Below are 19,027 nucleotides of genomic sequence, written 5' to 3'. Positions count from 1 at the left end.
TAGAAGTAAAAGTAGTTCCTGAGAAACAGTTTAGGGGAAAAAGCAGATTGTCTCAAATTAGATATGTTGAACTTGCGATAATGTGAAATCTGAGTAGAGGTTAGCAAACGGGACTGAGGGCAGACAAATGAAAGAAAATAGAAATGAAGGTTGAGCAGGATGTTTAAAGGCGGTAGCTTAAGCCATAGGCCAGCCGTCTTTTTCTCTTAAAGGTTCAGATAGTAAATATTTTCCGTTTTGAGAGCCGTACAGTCTTAGTTGTAGCTGCTCAGCCCTGCTGTTACAACCCCAGAGCAGCCTTAGGCAATGTTTAAACAAATCTTTGAACAAATAGGTGTGGTGGCATTCCATTGCTTTATTATTGGACATTGAAATTTGAATTTCATGTACTTTTCACGTTATGAAAAATTCTTCTCTTACTTTAAAAAAAATCATTTAATGGCTGGATTTGGCCAAAGGATCATAATTTGCTGACCTCTGCTCTATACTAACAAAATCATTCAAGTTTCAAGGGGAAATAAGTATAGGACAAAGGCTTATGGACTAGATCTTTGAAGCTTGGTTAGAGTTCGTTGGAATTCAGAGAAGGAGCCATCACATGTGGGAGAGGAACTAGTGTGTTGCAGTGTCAGTGAAGAGGATCAAGAGCTGGGTGGTTGGAGGTGTATGATTAAGAAGATCATTAGGAAGGTGAGGAGAAAGAAAAACACCATTAGTAGGAATCAGAAATTCACCGATGACCACTGAGAATTTTTTAAAAACTGAAATAAAATCTTAGACAATAGAAAAGTTAATATGTGGACATAAATTGGAAGCAGGGGGTATATAGCAATTACTCGAGGAGTTGGCAGTTTAAGTCAGAGACAAGTAGAAAGACAGCTGTGGGGTCTGCCACGCTGATTTCCTTGCATGAAAGCATGGCCCTTTATTAAGCAGAAGGCTGCTAAGCTATCTCTTGAGATTTTATTCATTGATTTAACATACACTTACATATGTTTACATACCAGGTACTGTTCTAAGGAGTTTATCAATAATAACTCTTAGTTCTCATCATGACCTGGTGATATAAACACTGTTGTTATCCCATTTTACAGATGAGCAAACCGAGGGATGGAGAGGTGACTCTTCTAGTAAGTGGCTGGTAACCTGGGTAGGATGGTTCCAGAGGGGGCTGCTTTTCGCTATTATGCATTGGTGTCAATTTTTTCATGTCTAGTTCATTAGAACATTTCTTTTTCTTTTTTTGCCCTGTGCAATGGGCCTTGCCTGTAATCCAAACACTTTGGGAGGCTAAGGTGGGAGGATTGCTTGAGGCCAGGAGTTTGACTACAGCCTGGGCAACATAGTACCCTATCTTTACAAAAACCTTTTTTTTTTTTTTTTTTTTTTTGCCACTGTCATATATGGCTGAAGTTGGCATCGGAAGTACCATGGATTTATATCTTTTCTGTTGCACATATAAATTGTACAATTAAAAAATACACTTCCAGAAGAATACAGCTCTTCCATCAACCACAGCATCGAGGCATGCAAATTATATAATGAAAACGTTTCCCTGTGCTCATGCTCATATGAAGGATGTAAAGTAAGAGCTGGCAATTGATTGGGGAAACTTTCTAATTAATAAGCACTTTGAAAATACAACTTAATATAGAACACAAGAAATGTGATAGTTTATTTGGTTTATTTCCTGAAAGTCTGGATTTTATGGTGTTACTTGGCAGTGTGGAATAATGCACAGAGGATGAGACATCCTAGGATGCCGGGATGGAAGCCTGCATTCTCCCCCTAGGTTTACCACTTCCTTGTGTGTAACCAAGTACAGTTGGCTCTCCATATCCATGAGTTCTACTTCCACGGATTCAAGCAACCATGGAGCAAAAATATTTGGAGGAAAAAACCACAATAAAAGTAATGCAGCAGTAAAAAAAAATACATATTTTTAAACCAATACAGTATAACAACTACTTGCATAGCATTTACATTGTATTAGGTACTATAAGTAACGTAGAGATGATTTAAAGTATATAGGAAGATGTGCATAGGTTGCATGCAAATACTATTATATCAGGGACTGGAGCATCCAAGGATTTTTGTATCCAAGGGGCATCCTGGAATGGATACAGAGGAACAACTGCGGCCACTTTATATCACATTTAATATTGAGTAAGAAAGGAAATTACTCCATGCAAGATTCTTCCTACAGTTCATTTTCTGAGAGGAAAGAGCACTTCTCTGGTCCAGGGAGATGGAAATGTGTCTCACAGCCTGAGGAGTCTCTGTCTGTCTTTAAAATGAGAGCCAGTGAGATTCATTATACAGAGTTTGGTTTTCTTGCCATTGCCTCCTTCAAGGTTTTGCTCAAATCTCACCTTTTCATGAGGACCACCCTGACTCCTACGATACTGCAGCCTGGCCACCCTCAAACCCCCCCTTTTATGTTGCTCAACTTTTTTATTTTGTCTATTGCGCTCGTCTCCTAATATACCATAAAATTGTAGTTTAGTGTCTAATAATTTAAGCTCCATGAGGGCAGGGATCTCACCTGTTTTGTCCAATGACGTATCCCAACTAAATGAAAGAGTAGTAGCTAGCATCAGTGCCCAGTACTTATCTTTCTGAGGAATGAATCTATATTCAGATGCCATTGTTGAACACATGGAAAGCTACATGCTATGGAGGATTGAGCATAATCAGCGTTTCTCAAGAGAACAATTTCTCTTTTCACTGGACATTTGCATGGTGACACTTAACCTCAAACACTTGTGGATTGTGCATATGAGTGTTTTTGCCCACAGCTCTCCTTGTGTCTAATGCAATGAGCAGAGCGAGGTCACTCTGCAGATAAATTTGTTTTCCAAAGGGGAACTTTGCCCGCTAATTTAAGGCAGCCACATAATCTGACTTACAGGCTCAGTCGTTTCTCATTTGCCATCTGGCAATTTAATTACTTTAAAATAAAGCTATATATAGAATGAAAGAACACAAGTTGGAAATCTGATAATATGTGTGATAAGATGGTAATGTTTCTATTTGTTTTTTGTTTTGTTGTTGAAAAAATAAAGCGCTTAGAAAGACTCGAGAAGGAATCATTTCAAAGCTTTCCCTAGACAGAGCCCCTTACATAAATTTTATTCTTTGACTAAGAGCCTTTGTTATAAACTAAATGTTTTGAATTAGTGGATTATTACATTTTTCCATTGAGTTATAAGTCTGGCCCAAAGCTATGAAATAAGAGGTTGTCAAAATTGTTTCAAAAGTGTTTGGCCATGAAGTGGAACGGGGCTGAGATGTGAGGAAGCTTCTTTTCCTTTTTTCCCTTTTCATAGTATTTCCTGATCTATATTCTTCTTTTCTCCTATCCCTTTACCCCTGGAATATGTTTTTCCAGTGCCTTCTTATACGCTGTTTCTGATTTCTCCATCTCTGCTTGTGCTTCCCTAGTCCTCTGTGGTTAATTGCAAATGGGCAAAAGAACCAGCACTCTGGATGGTATATTCAAGTTAAAGAGTAACTCAGATAATGTTTGTTTGAGACGACTGTGAGGGAAGGGCGATTATGGAATTCTGAAAACCAGGAGCTTAGGTGACAATTACATTTAAAATAAAGATTAAAGTGATCAGGGTACTTTATCTAATTTCTCGTTTGTAGTGGGAAAGTTGTGTTTTTTTGGTGGTTTCTTTTTTTTTCCTTGATTGTTGTGGCAGCTAGATGCAAATAACATCACGCTTTGGAACACACAATGCTGATTCTCAATCACTGGCAAAGAAGGGTGAGAAGGCAGGGCATCCTAATTTGCACAAAAATGCAACCAAGTCATCATTTGCAGCTCCTTGGAGATTCCATTCTAAAGTTTTACTGCTTGTACAAGTTCCTTTGGTATGGGAGGCAGAGCCTGGGGCGTGGTTGTGAAACAATAGTTTGGCTTTTTTACCCCCTAAATCAGTTCAAATCTCATATACCCTGAATTAACTGGAATTGCTCTCAGACTTGGCAGCTCCTGTAAAAGATCTGGATGTTCATAGTGGCTTAGTGAAATGGGGAACACATTTGTTTCATCTTGACTTCCATAGAGGAGAATCTGTACTATTTTTGTGGGCTCAGAGAGGGGGAGCTTCTGATCTGTTGGAGAGAAAACTGAATGAATGGGCACTGAGGCAGAAAGCCTGATGTGGCTGTCATGCAAATAAGAACCGTGATTGGCTTTCCCTTTCTTTCTGCGCACGATGTCACTGGCTGCTCTCAGCCTTAAAGATTAGGTTTCAGTAGGAGTTTTTCAGGTTCAAGGACTGTTAATGGTTTGTAACTGCCTGACAATAAGCTCAACCTCAAAGTTACATCAGCCTGGGCAGATGTCTAAGGATATGAGACCGGGGGAAGAAAAGTTAGAATCTGGAGCAGGACGAAGCTTGCCACCTGCCTCATGGGCTGAGCTTTTAATGTGATTTACATTTCTAAGCTCTATGTAGGTGCCCTGGAAATGGTGGTCTTCATTAATGCAAAGATTAAGTCTTTAATTAAACTTTTTAAGAAGAAAAGTAAGTAGTTCCTTTTCTCTCTACTACCTGTTGTGTGCGTATGTTTCCGTATGTGCGTATGTCCCTGTGTGCCCGTGTGTGTGTGTGTGTGTGTGTGTGTCCATGTGTGTGTTTTAGGTCCTTCGTTCCTTTGTGTGATTAAATTAAGAGTGTGAAACAGCATAGTAGGCATGAGTTAAACTCTATACCAGGTTGTTTAAATACCTCAGACTTTTGTAACTCTAGGACAGTATTATGTGATCTTAGCATGTCTTATTTATTTATGATTGGGGTTTTAAGTGAATTTACTTCTTTTGTGCTTTTCAAAAGAAGTCCTTTGAAGAGGGGGAAAAGTTATTGTACTTAATTTATGTTTCCCTTAATATCCAGTGTATGATTTTTTGATTCTTTGGCTAAATATGCAGCTGAGGTAAGGGAGCCTCTGTGTAATGTATGACATGTTTCTGGTGGAGATAATCCCCTAAAACTCCCTGGCACTCTTTGTTGTGTATTTAAGAGCTCGAGCAAGCACAAACCGTCTAGACTGATCAGTGATTGTTGTAAGGTACAGAGCTTTTGTGGTGTGGCTTTATTGTGTGCTTACCATTGACTTACATTTCTTTAATCTAGTTGCTTCTTCATTCTCTTGAAAATGATAATTTTTATAACTACCTGGCTTTGTTTTTACATAGTTGTTGTTTTATTTTAGTTTAGTTTAGTTTTTGGACCAGTGATTTAAACTGGATAAATGTACATGGGTAGGGGCATTGATAAAAGGGGCTTTGGAGAAAGCTACGAAGAGCAGCACGGTGTGCTGATTTTCCGCAGCTTCTTGCCGAAGGCTGCTTTGGATGGACCGATTAAAAGTGCCCCTGGCGAGAGTGAGGAACACCAGTGAAAGAGACTTTCTCATAGGAGCCAGTTGGTAGCTGTGCAGTGGGGCTGATGGTGCGACTGATGGTGCAGACAAGAATGCCATTACTTGGATTTGATTTGTAATTGGCAAATAGGAAAAGTTTTCATTTTCCATAGTTTCTACTCTGAAGTATGGTAACTCAATCTTTAAAATAAATGGACATGAGCATAAAACACTGATGAACTCTGGCTACACTTGGGGGGACATATGGTGAGTTTGGCCCAGTGCTAGATTATTCTGAAACACAAATGAGGGTTAAGTCAGGTCTTTGTGGATTTTGTGTATTAAGATTGATAGTTGTATGCACCGTGCAAAACATTTGCTCAACAAGAGTTTATGTGAAATACTAGGTGCTGAATGCACATACTGCTTTTGTCAAACACTAAGCAGAAAACACACTGGACATTTCTGTTTTTAACCTGATACCTAATTCTCAGTGTTTACTTTCTCATTTAGCAACTTATGGAGAAGGTGGGATCCTTTTGAAAATGAGTTATCCTGTTCAGATTCATAAGATTGTAAAATTTAGTAGCTGTAGAAAAGATGGTATGTGAGATGAGCGCTAACCTGTGGCCCAGGTTTACAAGAGACAATGATGGTTGGAAGTTTGGGGCCTCATTAGAATAATTTTTACTGTTCCTGCCACAACCGTGTTTTACCTGAGTTATTTCATGAGCTAAGTACTTTATGTATATTGGTTCATTTGATCTTTAAAGTAGCCCTAATAACTGTGCTATAGAGTGTGTTTAGTTAATTTTAGATATCCTCAAATGGATTTAATAGTTTATGCATGTGTTCTCACGTTATTTGAGAATTCATTTTATGGTCTAGTTTCGGGGTACATGTTATGCTGGGGACATGGATACCCAGTGTGAACTCTATAGCATAGATCAGAGTCAGGAAGACTTGCTCCTCACTCACAATTCAAGTATCTGCTGGCTTTACAAGGGTTACACTTGCTACCTCAAGCAAATGCCTCAGCACAAGGACTTTCTCCAATACCTTTCCAGTCTCTCTTATGCCTGGGTTACATGGCAGACATATAGAAAGTATTAAAACATTGTTGATGAATTTGTTTTGGTGCTGTCGGCCTCATTTTGGGCTCCACTGATGCCCCAACTTAGCTTGTGTTGTCAGGAAAAATGAACTAGAGACGTCTCAAGCCTCCGGGATTTAAAGAAAAATTATTATAGAGATTTATCTTAGTCTCAGGATTTTATCTGTTATTTTATCCTCTAATGTCTCGGTCTCTCCTGTGCTGGGAAAATTTAGTTGAATTGGATTGAGTTGGGAAGAGTCAATTGCATTGTAATTTAAAAAATTTTTAATATAAAAGCATTTCGTGAAAGCAGGAAATGCAGAGGGAATTTTGTAATACAAATGGATCTCCACATCTATTAGCTATGTCATTTACATGTAAATTGAATGTTTACGCTTAATTTTTTAAAAATGTAATTGAGTTTATAACAGTGATGCTCTGTAAATAATGCTGTAGAGAGGGAATATTTCTTATAAACCTCCTGGTAGGAAATTCATTTCTGTCAGGACAGTCTAACATTTACTGTTGCAATGGCATTATACAGTTGAGTAACTGATATTTGTTGTGTGTGTGGGAGGGGGTTAAGTAGGAATTGGAAGTCTCTATCAATTCTGTCCATTGTTTTCAAACATTGAAGTAAAGGGAGGACCTGAAATGCTGGGAGGCAGTTAACTGAGCAAATGATTCTATGAAGACATTGTTTGGAGGGTGGACACTTTCAGCTTTTCCTTTATAAATAAAACACTGTGGGTAAGACCGCTGGAATCTAAGATTAAATCTAATTTGGAATTTGCTCCATTGCTCCCTTGCCGGCCCTTACCCGTGGATGTGTTAGGCATGGAAACACATCATGATGTAATGAATTTGTAGCTAATGAAGCCTAAGTTGACACATGAATGTATTCTATCGTTTTTTCTATAGCGGTTTCCAACCTAGATGAGGAGAGCCGATGGACAGTCCACTACAGTGCCCCATGGCACCAGCAGGAGAATGTGTTCCTTCCCACCACAAGACCCCCCTGCGTTGAGGACCTGCACCGCCAAGCCAAGCTCAATCTCAAATCAGTATTGAGGGGTAAGATGGCATCATCTGTGAGCTTATTTTCTTGGTTATTGGGTCCTGAGAGTATAAACTTGATATCTATCTATAAAACCAGATCTACTTTTATTGAATGTATAGTAGGCTGTGTCTTTATATGATGTCATAAATACAACCTAATACATGCTGATATGGTTTGGCTGTGTCCCCACCCAAATCTCATCTTGAATTGTAGCTCCCATAATTCTCATGTGTTGTAGGAGAGACCCAGTGGGAGATAATTGAATCATGGGGGCAGTTTCCCCCATACTGTTCTCGTGGTAGTGAATAAGTCTCATGAAATCTGATGGTTTTATAAGGGGACACCCCTTTTGCTTGGTTGTCAATTCTCTTGTTTGCCACCATATAAGACATGCCTTTCACCTTCTGCCATGATTGTGCGGCCTCCCCAGCCATGTGGAACTGTGAGTCCACTAAACCTCTTTTTCTTTATAAATTATCCAGTCTTGGGTGTATCTTTTTCAGCACTGTGAAAATGGGATAATACACATGCCTAAGATGTTCTGGTCTCTGCAGAAACTTGCCTATTTGCAGATATGCAAATCTATTTCCAGGAGCCCACACCTTCTCAGAAACACTTTAGCATGTTTAAACCACCAGTGTTAATTTGATCCAAATAAACCACTGCTGACATGGGCAGTTTTGCCACTGTCTTTTTAAAACCATTGTAAGTGTTCAAACCAATTTGTTTTTTTGAACACATTTGTTTGTTCTGTTTAGTTCAAGCCGGCTGGAAGAAGGACCTATATATAGACTTTGAAGATGTGCTAAATGGTTTGATTTATCAGAACTGTGTAGCACCCAACTGGGCTCTCTGAGCCTAGGTTCTGCCAGCAGATGAGCAAGGTATACTTGGTCAAGTAGAAAATATAGGAAGAATGTTTTCCTATATCTAGTTTAAAATTCTCATTTTTACTTGAATTTATTGTGGTTTGTTTTTCTTATTGAGATGGAGTCTCACTCTGTCACCCAGGCTGGAGTGCAGTGGCGTGATCTTGGCTCACTGTAACCTCCACCTCCCAGGTTCAAGCAATTCTCCTGCCTCAGCCTGCTGAGTAGCTGGGATTACAAGAGTGCATCACTGCACCTGGCTAATTTTTGTATTTTTAGTAGAGATGGGGTTTCACCACATTGCCCAGGCTGGTCTCAAACTCCTGACCTCGTGTGATCCACCTCAGCCTCCCAACATGCTAGGATTACAGGCTTGAGCCACTACACCTGGCCCAATTTATTGTTGAAGTTAAAAAGTAAATGTGTGGCAAGGAGGGCAGCCTAAAGGTGACAAAGAAGGAAAGTAGTTCTTCAAAGAGGAAGGAGTGACTTGTAAAATTCAGAGAGTCTTTCTTAGTACAACAAACCAAACTTCTTATTCTACTAGATGCTGCTCCCACCAGACTTCTCCTACCATGCAGTATTTGGGACATTAGTATACCAAAGAAGCATTTGTTATTTATCTGAAATTTAGTTTTACTGGGGCTCTGTATTTTATCCTATTGTGGAAGACTTGACTTTGGGAGAAATTCTGTCATTGATTCAAGGAAAATCTAGATAAATAATTTTATCTTGTCTACCAGTCACTTATGAAGTGGTTCATTCTTTAATGTACCACCACTACAATGACTGATAACATTTATTAAACACTTACCTATAATGCCAGGTACTGTTCTAGGTCCACTAAATGTATTACCTCATTTAATTTTCCCAGTGATCCTACTGCTTACTGTTACTATGCCCAGATGGAAAAACAGAAGCACAACGATTAGAAACTTGCCCAAGATCTCCAAGTTAATTAGCAGTAGGACCAGGATTTAAACTTGGACAATCTGAGGCTGTGGAGCTCATATTCTTAACTGCTACACTATACTGCCTTTAACAATGATTTATTTATTGGGAATCTGTTATTCTGGCAGAATTGCAGAGTACAAAGGCAGGGTCCTAGCTCTCAAAGAATTTATGCCTGCATCTCTTGTGCAAATCACAATGTGGAAAATACTGAGGAGACAAACCAAAAATTACTGTATGGGAATTAAAGAGAAAAGATAATTTCTGCTTGGAGAGAGAAAGAATAGCTATCCATAGGTTCACCAAAGATTTGGTGTTCTGAACAGAACTGTGCAGACATTTCAGATCATGGCTCTATTTTTTGTTCCTTTCATCTTTTGTAATGCTTAGATTATCTAATGTATCTTCCAGTATCTTGTATCTCATAGCTTTGCTATTGGACTATTTAGAAATGAGGGCATTGTTGGTTTTCCTTTTTATTTAGCCTGAGTAACCTCTATCTTTAGTGACTTCAATCTTAAACGAGAAGAATGGCATTTGTTTGGTTCGTTTGTAAATGGCCTTGGAGTTGTGCTTTGAGCTTTGTTGCTGTCATAATATTGGTCCCTTAATGTACCTAAATCCAACCAGAGTTTTTTCTAGATCCCTTTAGTTTCTGGTGATTTATCTTTAGTAAATTGTGACCAGGAACTTCTCTACTTATAGCTCACCTTCCTCCACCAAATAACTAATGAGAATGTTAAATGGCACCGTTCCCAGGACAAATCCCTGAGGCAGTGCCTGGTTAGTATTTCTCTGCCCAGCTCCTAAGCAACAGAGCACTACATGGTCTGGCTTGTAGAAAACACTTTCGTGAAGGTATGTGTGAGTTTGAATATTCAGGCTCAACTGTTTTTGATCACTCTCCAGGAAACTCTGCTTCACTCCCTATTTCATGTATTTTCAAGTTCCAGATCAGGACTTCACTTCTCTCCCCTTGAAAAACTAAACATCTGTTTATAGGCATTTCTGCTTTTCTTTTTGAATATGCAGTACATCTATATGAAATATCATATATCCCCACTGGTTTTGCCTAAACTTGAATTTGATTTTGAAAAGATAAATGCCTTCATAATTGCTTTAATGCTCTAAAATGGTTCATCAAAGGGATTTACTATTAATAAAATTAATAACTTTGGAAAATTCCTGGAGCGCAACCTTTAAAGTCTGGATTTTAAAACTTCGTAAGAGATTTTAGATAAATTATAGACTTATGAACAGTGGTTGGGAAGGATGAAATGAGAAAGATTATCTGAGTTCTTTTGTTCTCAGTTATTTACTTTTAACCACATGTACAGAACTTCATGGACCTCTTCCCCTGTATCATCTTAGCAACCTGAAATAAACACAACATGAGCACAAGGTATTAATTACCTCATTTCAGTGAAGATTAAAAAATCAGTCCCTGAATATGTGGCACTATTAAGATTTGATGTTATATAAATTATCAGTCTAAGTTCATTCAACCTCAGCATTCTCTACTTAAAAATATAGAAAGGTAGCTAATTATTCACAATGAGTAATCGATTTTGTTTCTTCTTCTATTCTTACTGTGTCCATAATTTTAAGAAAAGAATGCCATTCTTTAATATTAAACAGGTTATTGCTTTTTCATCGCCATTAAATGCTTATTGTATGAATTAGTCTGTCAGTTTTTATGGGGAGCTAGTCTACTCTTGGAAACCATAAAGTGTGAAGGGAAATGACACGGCGAGTATCAATAAATGAATAATGAAATGTAAACATATACTTTTTAAAATAATGCATAAGTCCTTAGTAGTTAACAGAGTAACTGAAGAAGCCACAGAATTACTGGAAAATGTTTGGTGAAAAAACTGAGTTTGACTTAGTACATAAAAGCGGATAATAGACATAAGTTAATCAATATTGAGCATCTGTTCGGTTCTATGCCAGGACTGTTTAAATGAACGGATGAAAGTTCCTGGGTCCTCAACTTTAAAGAGCCAGGCCTGCTGTCTTGGCAGCAGCTTGTAGCAGAGCTTGAGGTTTGCTGCTGCAAGCTTACTGTCTTACAGTAGTAAACAGACAGTAGTGTGATGGAGGTGTGCCTGAGGTACATTGTGCACACAGGGAGAGAGGGCTCAGTCAGAGAAGAAAGAAAAGCCCTGGGAGGTCCCCTGACTCCCCCACTCCCTCCTGCTCCCATCCTCAATTGAGAGAGGAGATAGTCTTTCAAGATGTGTAAAATGGCATGTGAAGCAGGCTCTTGTCCATGTATAGTTTCGCTCTACTCTGATCTGAATATAGCAGATACCTTTTATATTTACAGTTGGAGAGTCTCTGGAGACTTTGATAAAATGTGATGGTCACAGGCTTAGATTAAATGTCTTGGTTTTGTTTGTTGATTTGTTTTGTTACTAGAGATTTAGGTAATGGTTCACTGCTAATGAAGATACAAACATGTACAGGTTGAACATCCCTAATCTGAAAATTAGAAATCTGAAATGCTCCCAAATCCAAAACTTTTTGAGCACTGACATGATGCTCAAAGGAAGTACTCATATGAGCATTTTGGGTTTTGGGATTAGGGATTCTCAATCAGTAGTTATAATGCAAATATTCAAAAATCAGAAAAAATCCAAACTCTGAAACATTTCTGGTCCTAAGCATTTCGGATAAGAGATACTCAACATTTACCCAGATTTAAAAATGGCATTTTAATATTTGGTTCAATAGACACCTGACTAGCAACAAAAAATAAATTTTTGAAGATGGATCCCATTATCTGTGAAGAATTCACTCAGCTTCTTACTGAGTTTCCAGAAGAAGTCTACCTTTTTTACATCCAGCATTGTTTGAATCCTTCATGAACTTCATTGGAGATAGCTGTGATGATAAGTAACCTAAAGCTAGCTAAACATTTATCTGCATAGTTTTTAGCTTTATGGAAAGGGCTACAACTAAGTAGAAAAGAAATCAAGAGATAGGAGTAAGCTGAATGAGACCTTCAGATTTTGCTTTTTTGTCACCTGTAGACCTCATTTGACAACTCTGAGCATATTAAAAGCTGAAATAAAGACATGTCACTTTTAAGGCTCCATCCCCCAAAAGCCCAACTTGGGAGGGAGATAAACATAATTTCTCACAGTGTGTTTAACAGGCACTTTAGTTACTGTCTCTGTGTATGCTCCTGCCTGAATTAGTTCACAGAGCAGCTGTTGTTGGCATCAGAAATGTTCTCTAGTCACAGCTCTTCCCTGAAGAAATGCATTTTAGCAGGTCAGCATGCTCTATGGCTCTAGAATTAAAAGTGTGAGCACAAGGAGGAGTGTTGAATCTGGCCTATGTCATTCAAAGTCAGAGGGCTATATTTATTATCCCTGAAAGGATAGGAGTTGAGAATTTATGACACAATGTGAAAAAATAACTACTTACACCAAGTGATTAAAAACAATTGTGCACACATCGACCTGTTTAACATTAAAGAATTATTTACTGGCCGGGCGCAGTGGCTCATGCCTGTAATCACAGCACTTTGGGAGGCCACGGCAGGAGGATCACGAGGTCAGGAGATCGAGACCATCCTGGCCAACACGGTGAAACCCATCTCTACTAAAAATACAAAAATTAGCCAGGTGTGGTGGCACATGCCTGTAGTCCCAGCCTACTCAGGACGCTGAGGCAGGAAAATCGCTTGAACCTGGGAGGCAGAGGCTGCAGTGGGCCAAGATCGTGCCACTGCACTCCAGCCTGGTGACAAAGTGAGACTCTGTCTCAAAAAAAAAAAAAAGAATGATTTACCTTTCCTAAAATTACGAACTAGATTTCCAAGTTGTTCCAGCCAGATTTCTCTACAGTTACCGACAGCAGACTTTGAGGGTCTGCATCCACCCTTAGTTGTCATGAAGCCTCCTTGCTCCCTTTTGGCGTAGACAAGTATGTTTGTCTTGGGAGAGATTGTGGGCCTCCTCTGGATTTGATGAGGTTGCTTGTCTGTCTTATTTATCTGCCTAGAGCACATGCGTCCCTGAGATATCGCAGATACCCCTTGTCTTTCGCTATCGGTTCTCCACTTGAAGGTCCTGTGGCGCTTTCCGAGGACTGTCTAGGAGGTGCCTTTGCAGGAACGGCCTGTGGACGTTGATTGAGAGCTCCCCCTGACGGCATGATGCATCTGCTCACTACCTCAGACAGGCCCAAGATGGACATCTGCTTTGCCCACCTGGTGCTAACCACATTGAATTCTTCATCTTTTTTTTCTGTAACTTTTAAAAAAATATGACATATAACACAGAGAGGTACATAAAAACGTGTACGGCTTAAGAAATAGAGTGAACACCTATATAACCATTACTTAGGTCAAAATGTGACCTAAACTTCAGAAGCTTCCTATTCCTGCTTGCTTGCCTTTCTTTTTTCTTTTTTTCTTTTTTTCTTTTTTTTTTTTTTGAGACAGGGTCTTGCTCTGTTGCCCAGGCTGGAGTGCAGTGGTATGATCATGGCTCACTGCAGCCTTGACTTCCCAGACCCAATCCATCCTCCCACTTCAGCCCCCTGAGTAGCTGGGACTACAGACATACACCACCGTGCCCAGCTAGTTTTTATATTTTTTGTAGAGATGGGGTTTTGCCATGTTGCCTAGTCTGCTTTTACACTCCTGGGCTCAAGCCGTCCTCCTGCCTCAGCCTCCCAAAGTGCTGGCATTACAGGCGTGAGCCTCCACACCCAGCCATGTTCCTGCTTTCTAACAGGAGAAGTCCAGGTGTCATGTGAAGTACTTGAGTCACATCTAAATTCCAGTCCTGACTCTGTTACATACTAGGCATAGGTTATTTGAGTTTAATATTATTTGTTTCTTGAACATTTTGATCTTGTTTTCTCATCTATAAAGACCATAATATCTGTTTACATGGGAATGAAATGAACATATTCATGTGAAGTATTCATATCTCAATGTACCTGCCCCTCAATGTGGAAGTTACAGGTGTCTGTGGAGGGAGGGGTACATTTTAATTGAAGTGGAATGGAACACAGATACAATTTTATAAATCTCAAATGGCCTTATGATTTAGTTGGGGCTTTCTCTCCTACCTGTTGTGCTCCAGAGAATGTACTGTGGGGAGGAAGGATAAAGGAACAGAACAAGGAACACTTCTGATGACAGTGACAGACGCTTAATACTCAGGTTCATTTCATCCGCATGAGCAAGATGCCTTTGCCCACTCACCATCAACCTCTGAAAGACCCCTGGAATGCTGGAGCTGGAAGGAGCCTCCCAGTCCTCTGGTCAGTCCCCCTTTCCATTTTGTAGATAAGCAAAGCAAGACCCAGAGAAGTTAAGGGTTCCTGGTGCTCACACATGCTGGCCTATTCTGATCTCAGACCTCAAGAGCACTGAAGCGACCTGTCCCTTTGATGCCCTTTCAGCTGCCCTCCACTTTATGGAAGTTCACAGGGACAAAGCTCACCCTGGGAAAATCATGGCCAAAGATGGACTTGGTTTCTTTAGCCAGTTAATTTAGAAATGCAAATTGGCTCTTTGTTGCCTAAAGGTGGTGACTTCATGGTTGATCCTGAAGTCTCCTCACTCACCCCCAATTTCACTAAAATTCAAATAAGTCTAAGAGAAATAAAGGGAGCATCACATGACATGTTTGATTAATATCTATAACCATTCTTTCATCTTAATGGCGTTTGGTGCTTATTTTTAGGGTTATAATTGGTCATTAGTAACTCAATAGACTTAAAAAAATAGGCACAGGTTACAAGGGAAGGAAAGATAAACATTTGAAATTAATAAATACACTAGTGGTTTAGCACTTGCAGCTGAGTTTACAATTTGCCTAGTTTGCTACTTCCCAAAGAATACTTTAGTAAAATTGATGTACAAAAGGCAAAGGTCAGATGTCTCTGGCTAAGGTATTTTAATTAATTAATTTATTTATTTATTTTTTTTAGACAGAGTCTTGCTCTGTTGCCCGGGCTGGAGTGCAGTGGTGTAATCTTGGCTCACTGCAACCTCCACCTCCTGGGTTCAAGTGATTCTTGTGCCTCAGCCTCCCAAGTAGCTGGGACTACAGGTGTGCACCACCATGCCCAGCTAATTTTTGTATTTTTAGTAGAGATGGGATTTTGCCATGTTGGCTAGGCTGGTCACTAACTCCTGACCTTAGGTGATCTGCCTGCCTCAGCCTCCCAAAGTGCTGGGATTACAGAAGTGAGCCATCATGCCCAGCCACGTAAGATTCAAGCAAGAAATTTTTCATTACTTATATTCATTTATACAGTTTTAAATCATTTTCTAGTTGAAACAAATATTGGTATCGAATTGGGGGGCAGGAGGAGTGCTATATTATTCTGAAAAAGTCACTGAACAGGGGAAGGAAGTATAATTGTCTCTTATTTCGGAAAACCGCAGTATCACTGACGTCTTGTCATTAACAATTCCAGAAGATGAGATGGGAGACCAGAATTCTGGTTGCAGTGTTGTCAGCGGCAAGCTGCAGGATGTTGGGAGTCGTATCCCATCTTTGTACTTGGCTTCCTCCTCTGAAAAACAATTTATGATCTCTATGTTCCCTGCTAAGCTCTAAAATTCTGATTGGCTTCTCAGCACTTAACTGTTTGAGGGTAATATGTGTGAAGGTAACTGACACAAAGATATTACTGTCGGCTGAGCCTAAGTCCTGACAAACTGGAATGTGTCATCTTAAGTCTGTGTGGACGGAAATATTGTCTAAGTGCATACTGCAAGTGAGGCACTGGGCTGGATGTTATAGTGCAATCAAAGATGAATGACGTTAGTGCTTTCCTCCAGAGGCTGAAAGCTAGCCAGAGATAAGATGTATGTATGACTAGCTTGTGTACAAGGTTCATAGCGGTGGTATTATTAAGCCTCACCTCTGGGTGTTATCTTTAAAACAAACTTGGTCAGCCTGTCCTAGTTAAAAATTCTTTACCGGCTCCCCATTATTAACAGAATATAACTTAAGCTCTTAGCATCTGGAAACCTTCCTGAACTCAAGCCTGTTTGTCTCATCTCATCTGCGGAATCACTTTTGCTCCCCAGACATCTCTACTCCCCCATCCAGGGATTTTACTTTGTGCCTTCACGTGTAATGATAAAGTCCTTCAGTTGGAATGCTAGCTTGTCTTGTTCTTCTTTCTACCCACTGCATGTCCCAAGCCATACCTTTTCCCTTCTGAACCACAACCTCTCACACCTGGCCAACTCCTGTTTCCCCTTTGAGAGTCATCCTTGGGTGCTAGAGTCCCCCACAACCTCTCCTGGATTCCCCTGGGCAGCCCCAGGAAGCCTTTTTCTACCTTCTCATGGAAGCTTACACTCCACCATTCCACTGCTTATGATACACTATGTAATTGTGTTTGCACGTTTATCTCCCCACTTGACAGTAACATCCGTGGGAACAGGGCTTTGTCTTTTCACTTGTGTGTCCCCAGTGCACAGTCCAGTGACTGGGACTGCAAATACTGTTGTTTGTAGAGGGCCTGAAAATGTTTGGAAAAGTCACCTAAAACTCAGGAGAGGGGTCAGAGTCAAAGCCGGGGAACAAGTGGTGAGAATGTGGAATGATGAGATTGGGGATGGTGAGGGCCAGTGGTGAGGAGGAGGGAGGGTTGAGGCTTGGAAGCTTTCCTTTAGGGCACTGGGAGGGAGAAGTCTGCAAAAGAGCACAAGCGGGGAAGAAGAAAGTCAGCCGGGAAGAAGAAAGTCAGTCAGGATGAGGCAGTCATCGTGGTGCTCACAGGTGGGGAGAGAGGCATTGTAAGAAGAGGCTGTTGAATTGGTTGTTAGGTGGCGATTGGTGACCTCTGAAAGGGCAGTTTCAAGGAAGTCTTTAGATTAAGAAGCCAAATTTCCTGAGATGAGAATGATTTTTTTTTTTTTTTTTTTTGAGACGGAGTCTCGCTCTGTCGCCCGGGCTGGAGTGCAGTGGCACCATCTCGGCTCACTGCAAGCTCCGCCTCCCGGGTTCACGCCATTCTCCTGCCTCAGCCTCCCGAGTAGCTGGGACTACAGGCACTCAACGCCACCTCGCCCGGCTAGTTTTTTTTTGTATTTTTAGTAGAGACGGGGTTTCGCCGTGTTAGCCAGGATGGTCTTGATCTCCTGACCTCGTGATCCGCCCGTCTCGGCCTCCCAAAGTGCTGGGATTACAGGCTTGAGCCACCGCGCCCGGCCGGAGAATGATTTTTATAAGCAGAAAACCAATAAAAGTAATTTTTTTTAAAGAAATGAAGGTGAGTGAATGATGCCAGCAGAGCAGAGAGGGAAGGGATAGTATTTTGAGGTGATGGCAGGGTACAGCTGATATTATAACATGTTTTAAAAACTAGAGCTTATGCAAACAGGGCCGTAGACAAAAGGAGTCAACAGGAGGGGAAAGGATTGCAGATATGGAAAGAGAATGGGAGGATGTTCCCTGAAGAGGCAGGGAGGAGGCAGTCAACTCAGGGCAAAGCGGAGGGGCGGAGGTTGCAGCCTCTGTCTCCTAGAGGGAATTGGGGAAGTATGTTATGAGATGGAGCCAGAGATGGAGGCTGCTCATTACATGGTGTGGGAGCCTTGCTTGCAATATGGCCCCCCACCATATTGTTAGTTCTTGGTGAAAAGGATGACTTTATTTGGTGCTCTCTCACTCAGGTCTTGTGAATTTAATTAGGTTGACTTTTCAAAGACAAATGATGTTATTAAAGGCTTAAAAAAATATGTGTGGTATTTCATTAGGCTCTATTGGAATTTTTGTCCTGAGGGAAAGTTGCCCAGCTGGATGAAACCATGGATTAAATGCCCTATTGAGAAAAAAGAAAAGAGCAGACAAAAATATGGGATTAACAGAACGGGATTTATATACAAAAAGGGACTATTTAACTTCTCTTGGATTTGGTGGCATGGAATTGTCTGTAATACTAAGTACTACTCTGGGTACAGTAACCCTGAAAGAAGTGCTTTCCTCGGTGTCCTTAACTTGGGAGAGGGAAGTCGGATACAAGAGCAAAGGAAAAATGAACAATCATTGCTTTTTCAGATAGTTAAAGAGACGTGTTGCCCCCACCCCCACACCGTTTTTTTTTTGTTTTTTTGTTGTTGTTGTTGTTTTTTTAAACGGTAAGCAACACAGAAAAGATAGAATGGCAAAGACAGTCATTTAAATGATCCAGGTCTTAACAAAGCACTACGGATTGTTTAAACAAAGGCTTTTTGTTTTGTTTTTGTGTCTGCAGCCAGTCTGCTGTTTCAGCAATTCTATTTTAACTCCCGATAAAGTAAGTAACTTGAGTGGCTTCTATATTTCACTCAGGGCAGCATAAAAACGCTACATTGAAGGTACTGTGGATAAGATTTGTTATTCACGGTACAACCGAAGTCTCTGGTGTTGGCTTAGAATCTTTGCAGGCTATTTGATCTTGAGTAACCTTGGTGATGCTCCTCTGCTGCCAATGATATGGCTTTATAATTCTAAAGTGAAATGAGATCGCCTTCAATTTGGCGGCTCTCTCTGGTGGTGCTCAGCTAGGACTTGCAGACTCTCAGCACACTCGCATTAATCATGGCATCAGAAAGCTTTCACCTTAATTTAAATCAGATTTAGTTCTTCAAGGCTTCCTAAATTAATTTGGGCACGTGACAAGAAGAAATGTTAAAAGCTGATT

General features: G+C 40.3%; 1 protein-coding gene across 9 annotated transcripts in view; it reads left to right on the top strand.

Moving 5' to 3' along the window:
* LOC105465711 (NHS like 1) overlaps positions 1-19,027 on the top strand; it is a 273,877-nt gene that overhangs the window by 191,736 nt on the left and 63,114 nt on the right. For 8 of the 9 annotated variants that reach the window (XM_011714282.3, XM_011714290.3, XM_071096518.1 and 5 more), the window contains exon 2: positions 7,394-7,546. In XM_011714282.3, the coding sequence (XP_011712584.1) occupies positions 7,394-7,546 (153 nt within the window). Of the gene's footprint in view, positions 1-1,763; positions 4,539-7,393; positions 7,547-19,027 lie in introns of those variants that run through there. The other variant, XM_011714284.2, reaches the window with a different exon arrangement.

The sequence above is a fragment of the Macaca nemestrina genome, chromosome 5 (assembly GCF_043159975.1).
Source record: "Macaca nemestrina isolate mMacNem1 chromosome 5, mMacNem.hap1, whole genome shotgun sequence".
NCBI classification, from domain to species: domain Eukaryota; kingdom Metazoa; phylum Chordata; class Mammalia; order Primates; family Cercopithecidae; genus Macaca; species Macaca nemestrina.
The sequence above is the reverse complement of the archived record's forward strand: the minus strand, read 5'-3'. Positions and strand labels throughout refer to the sequence as shown.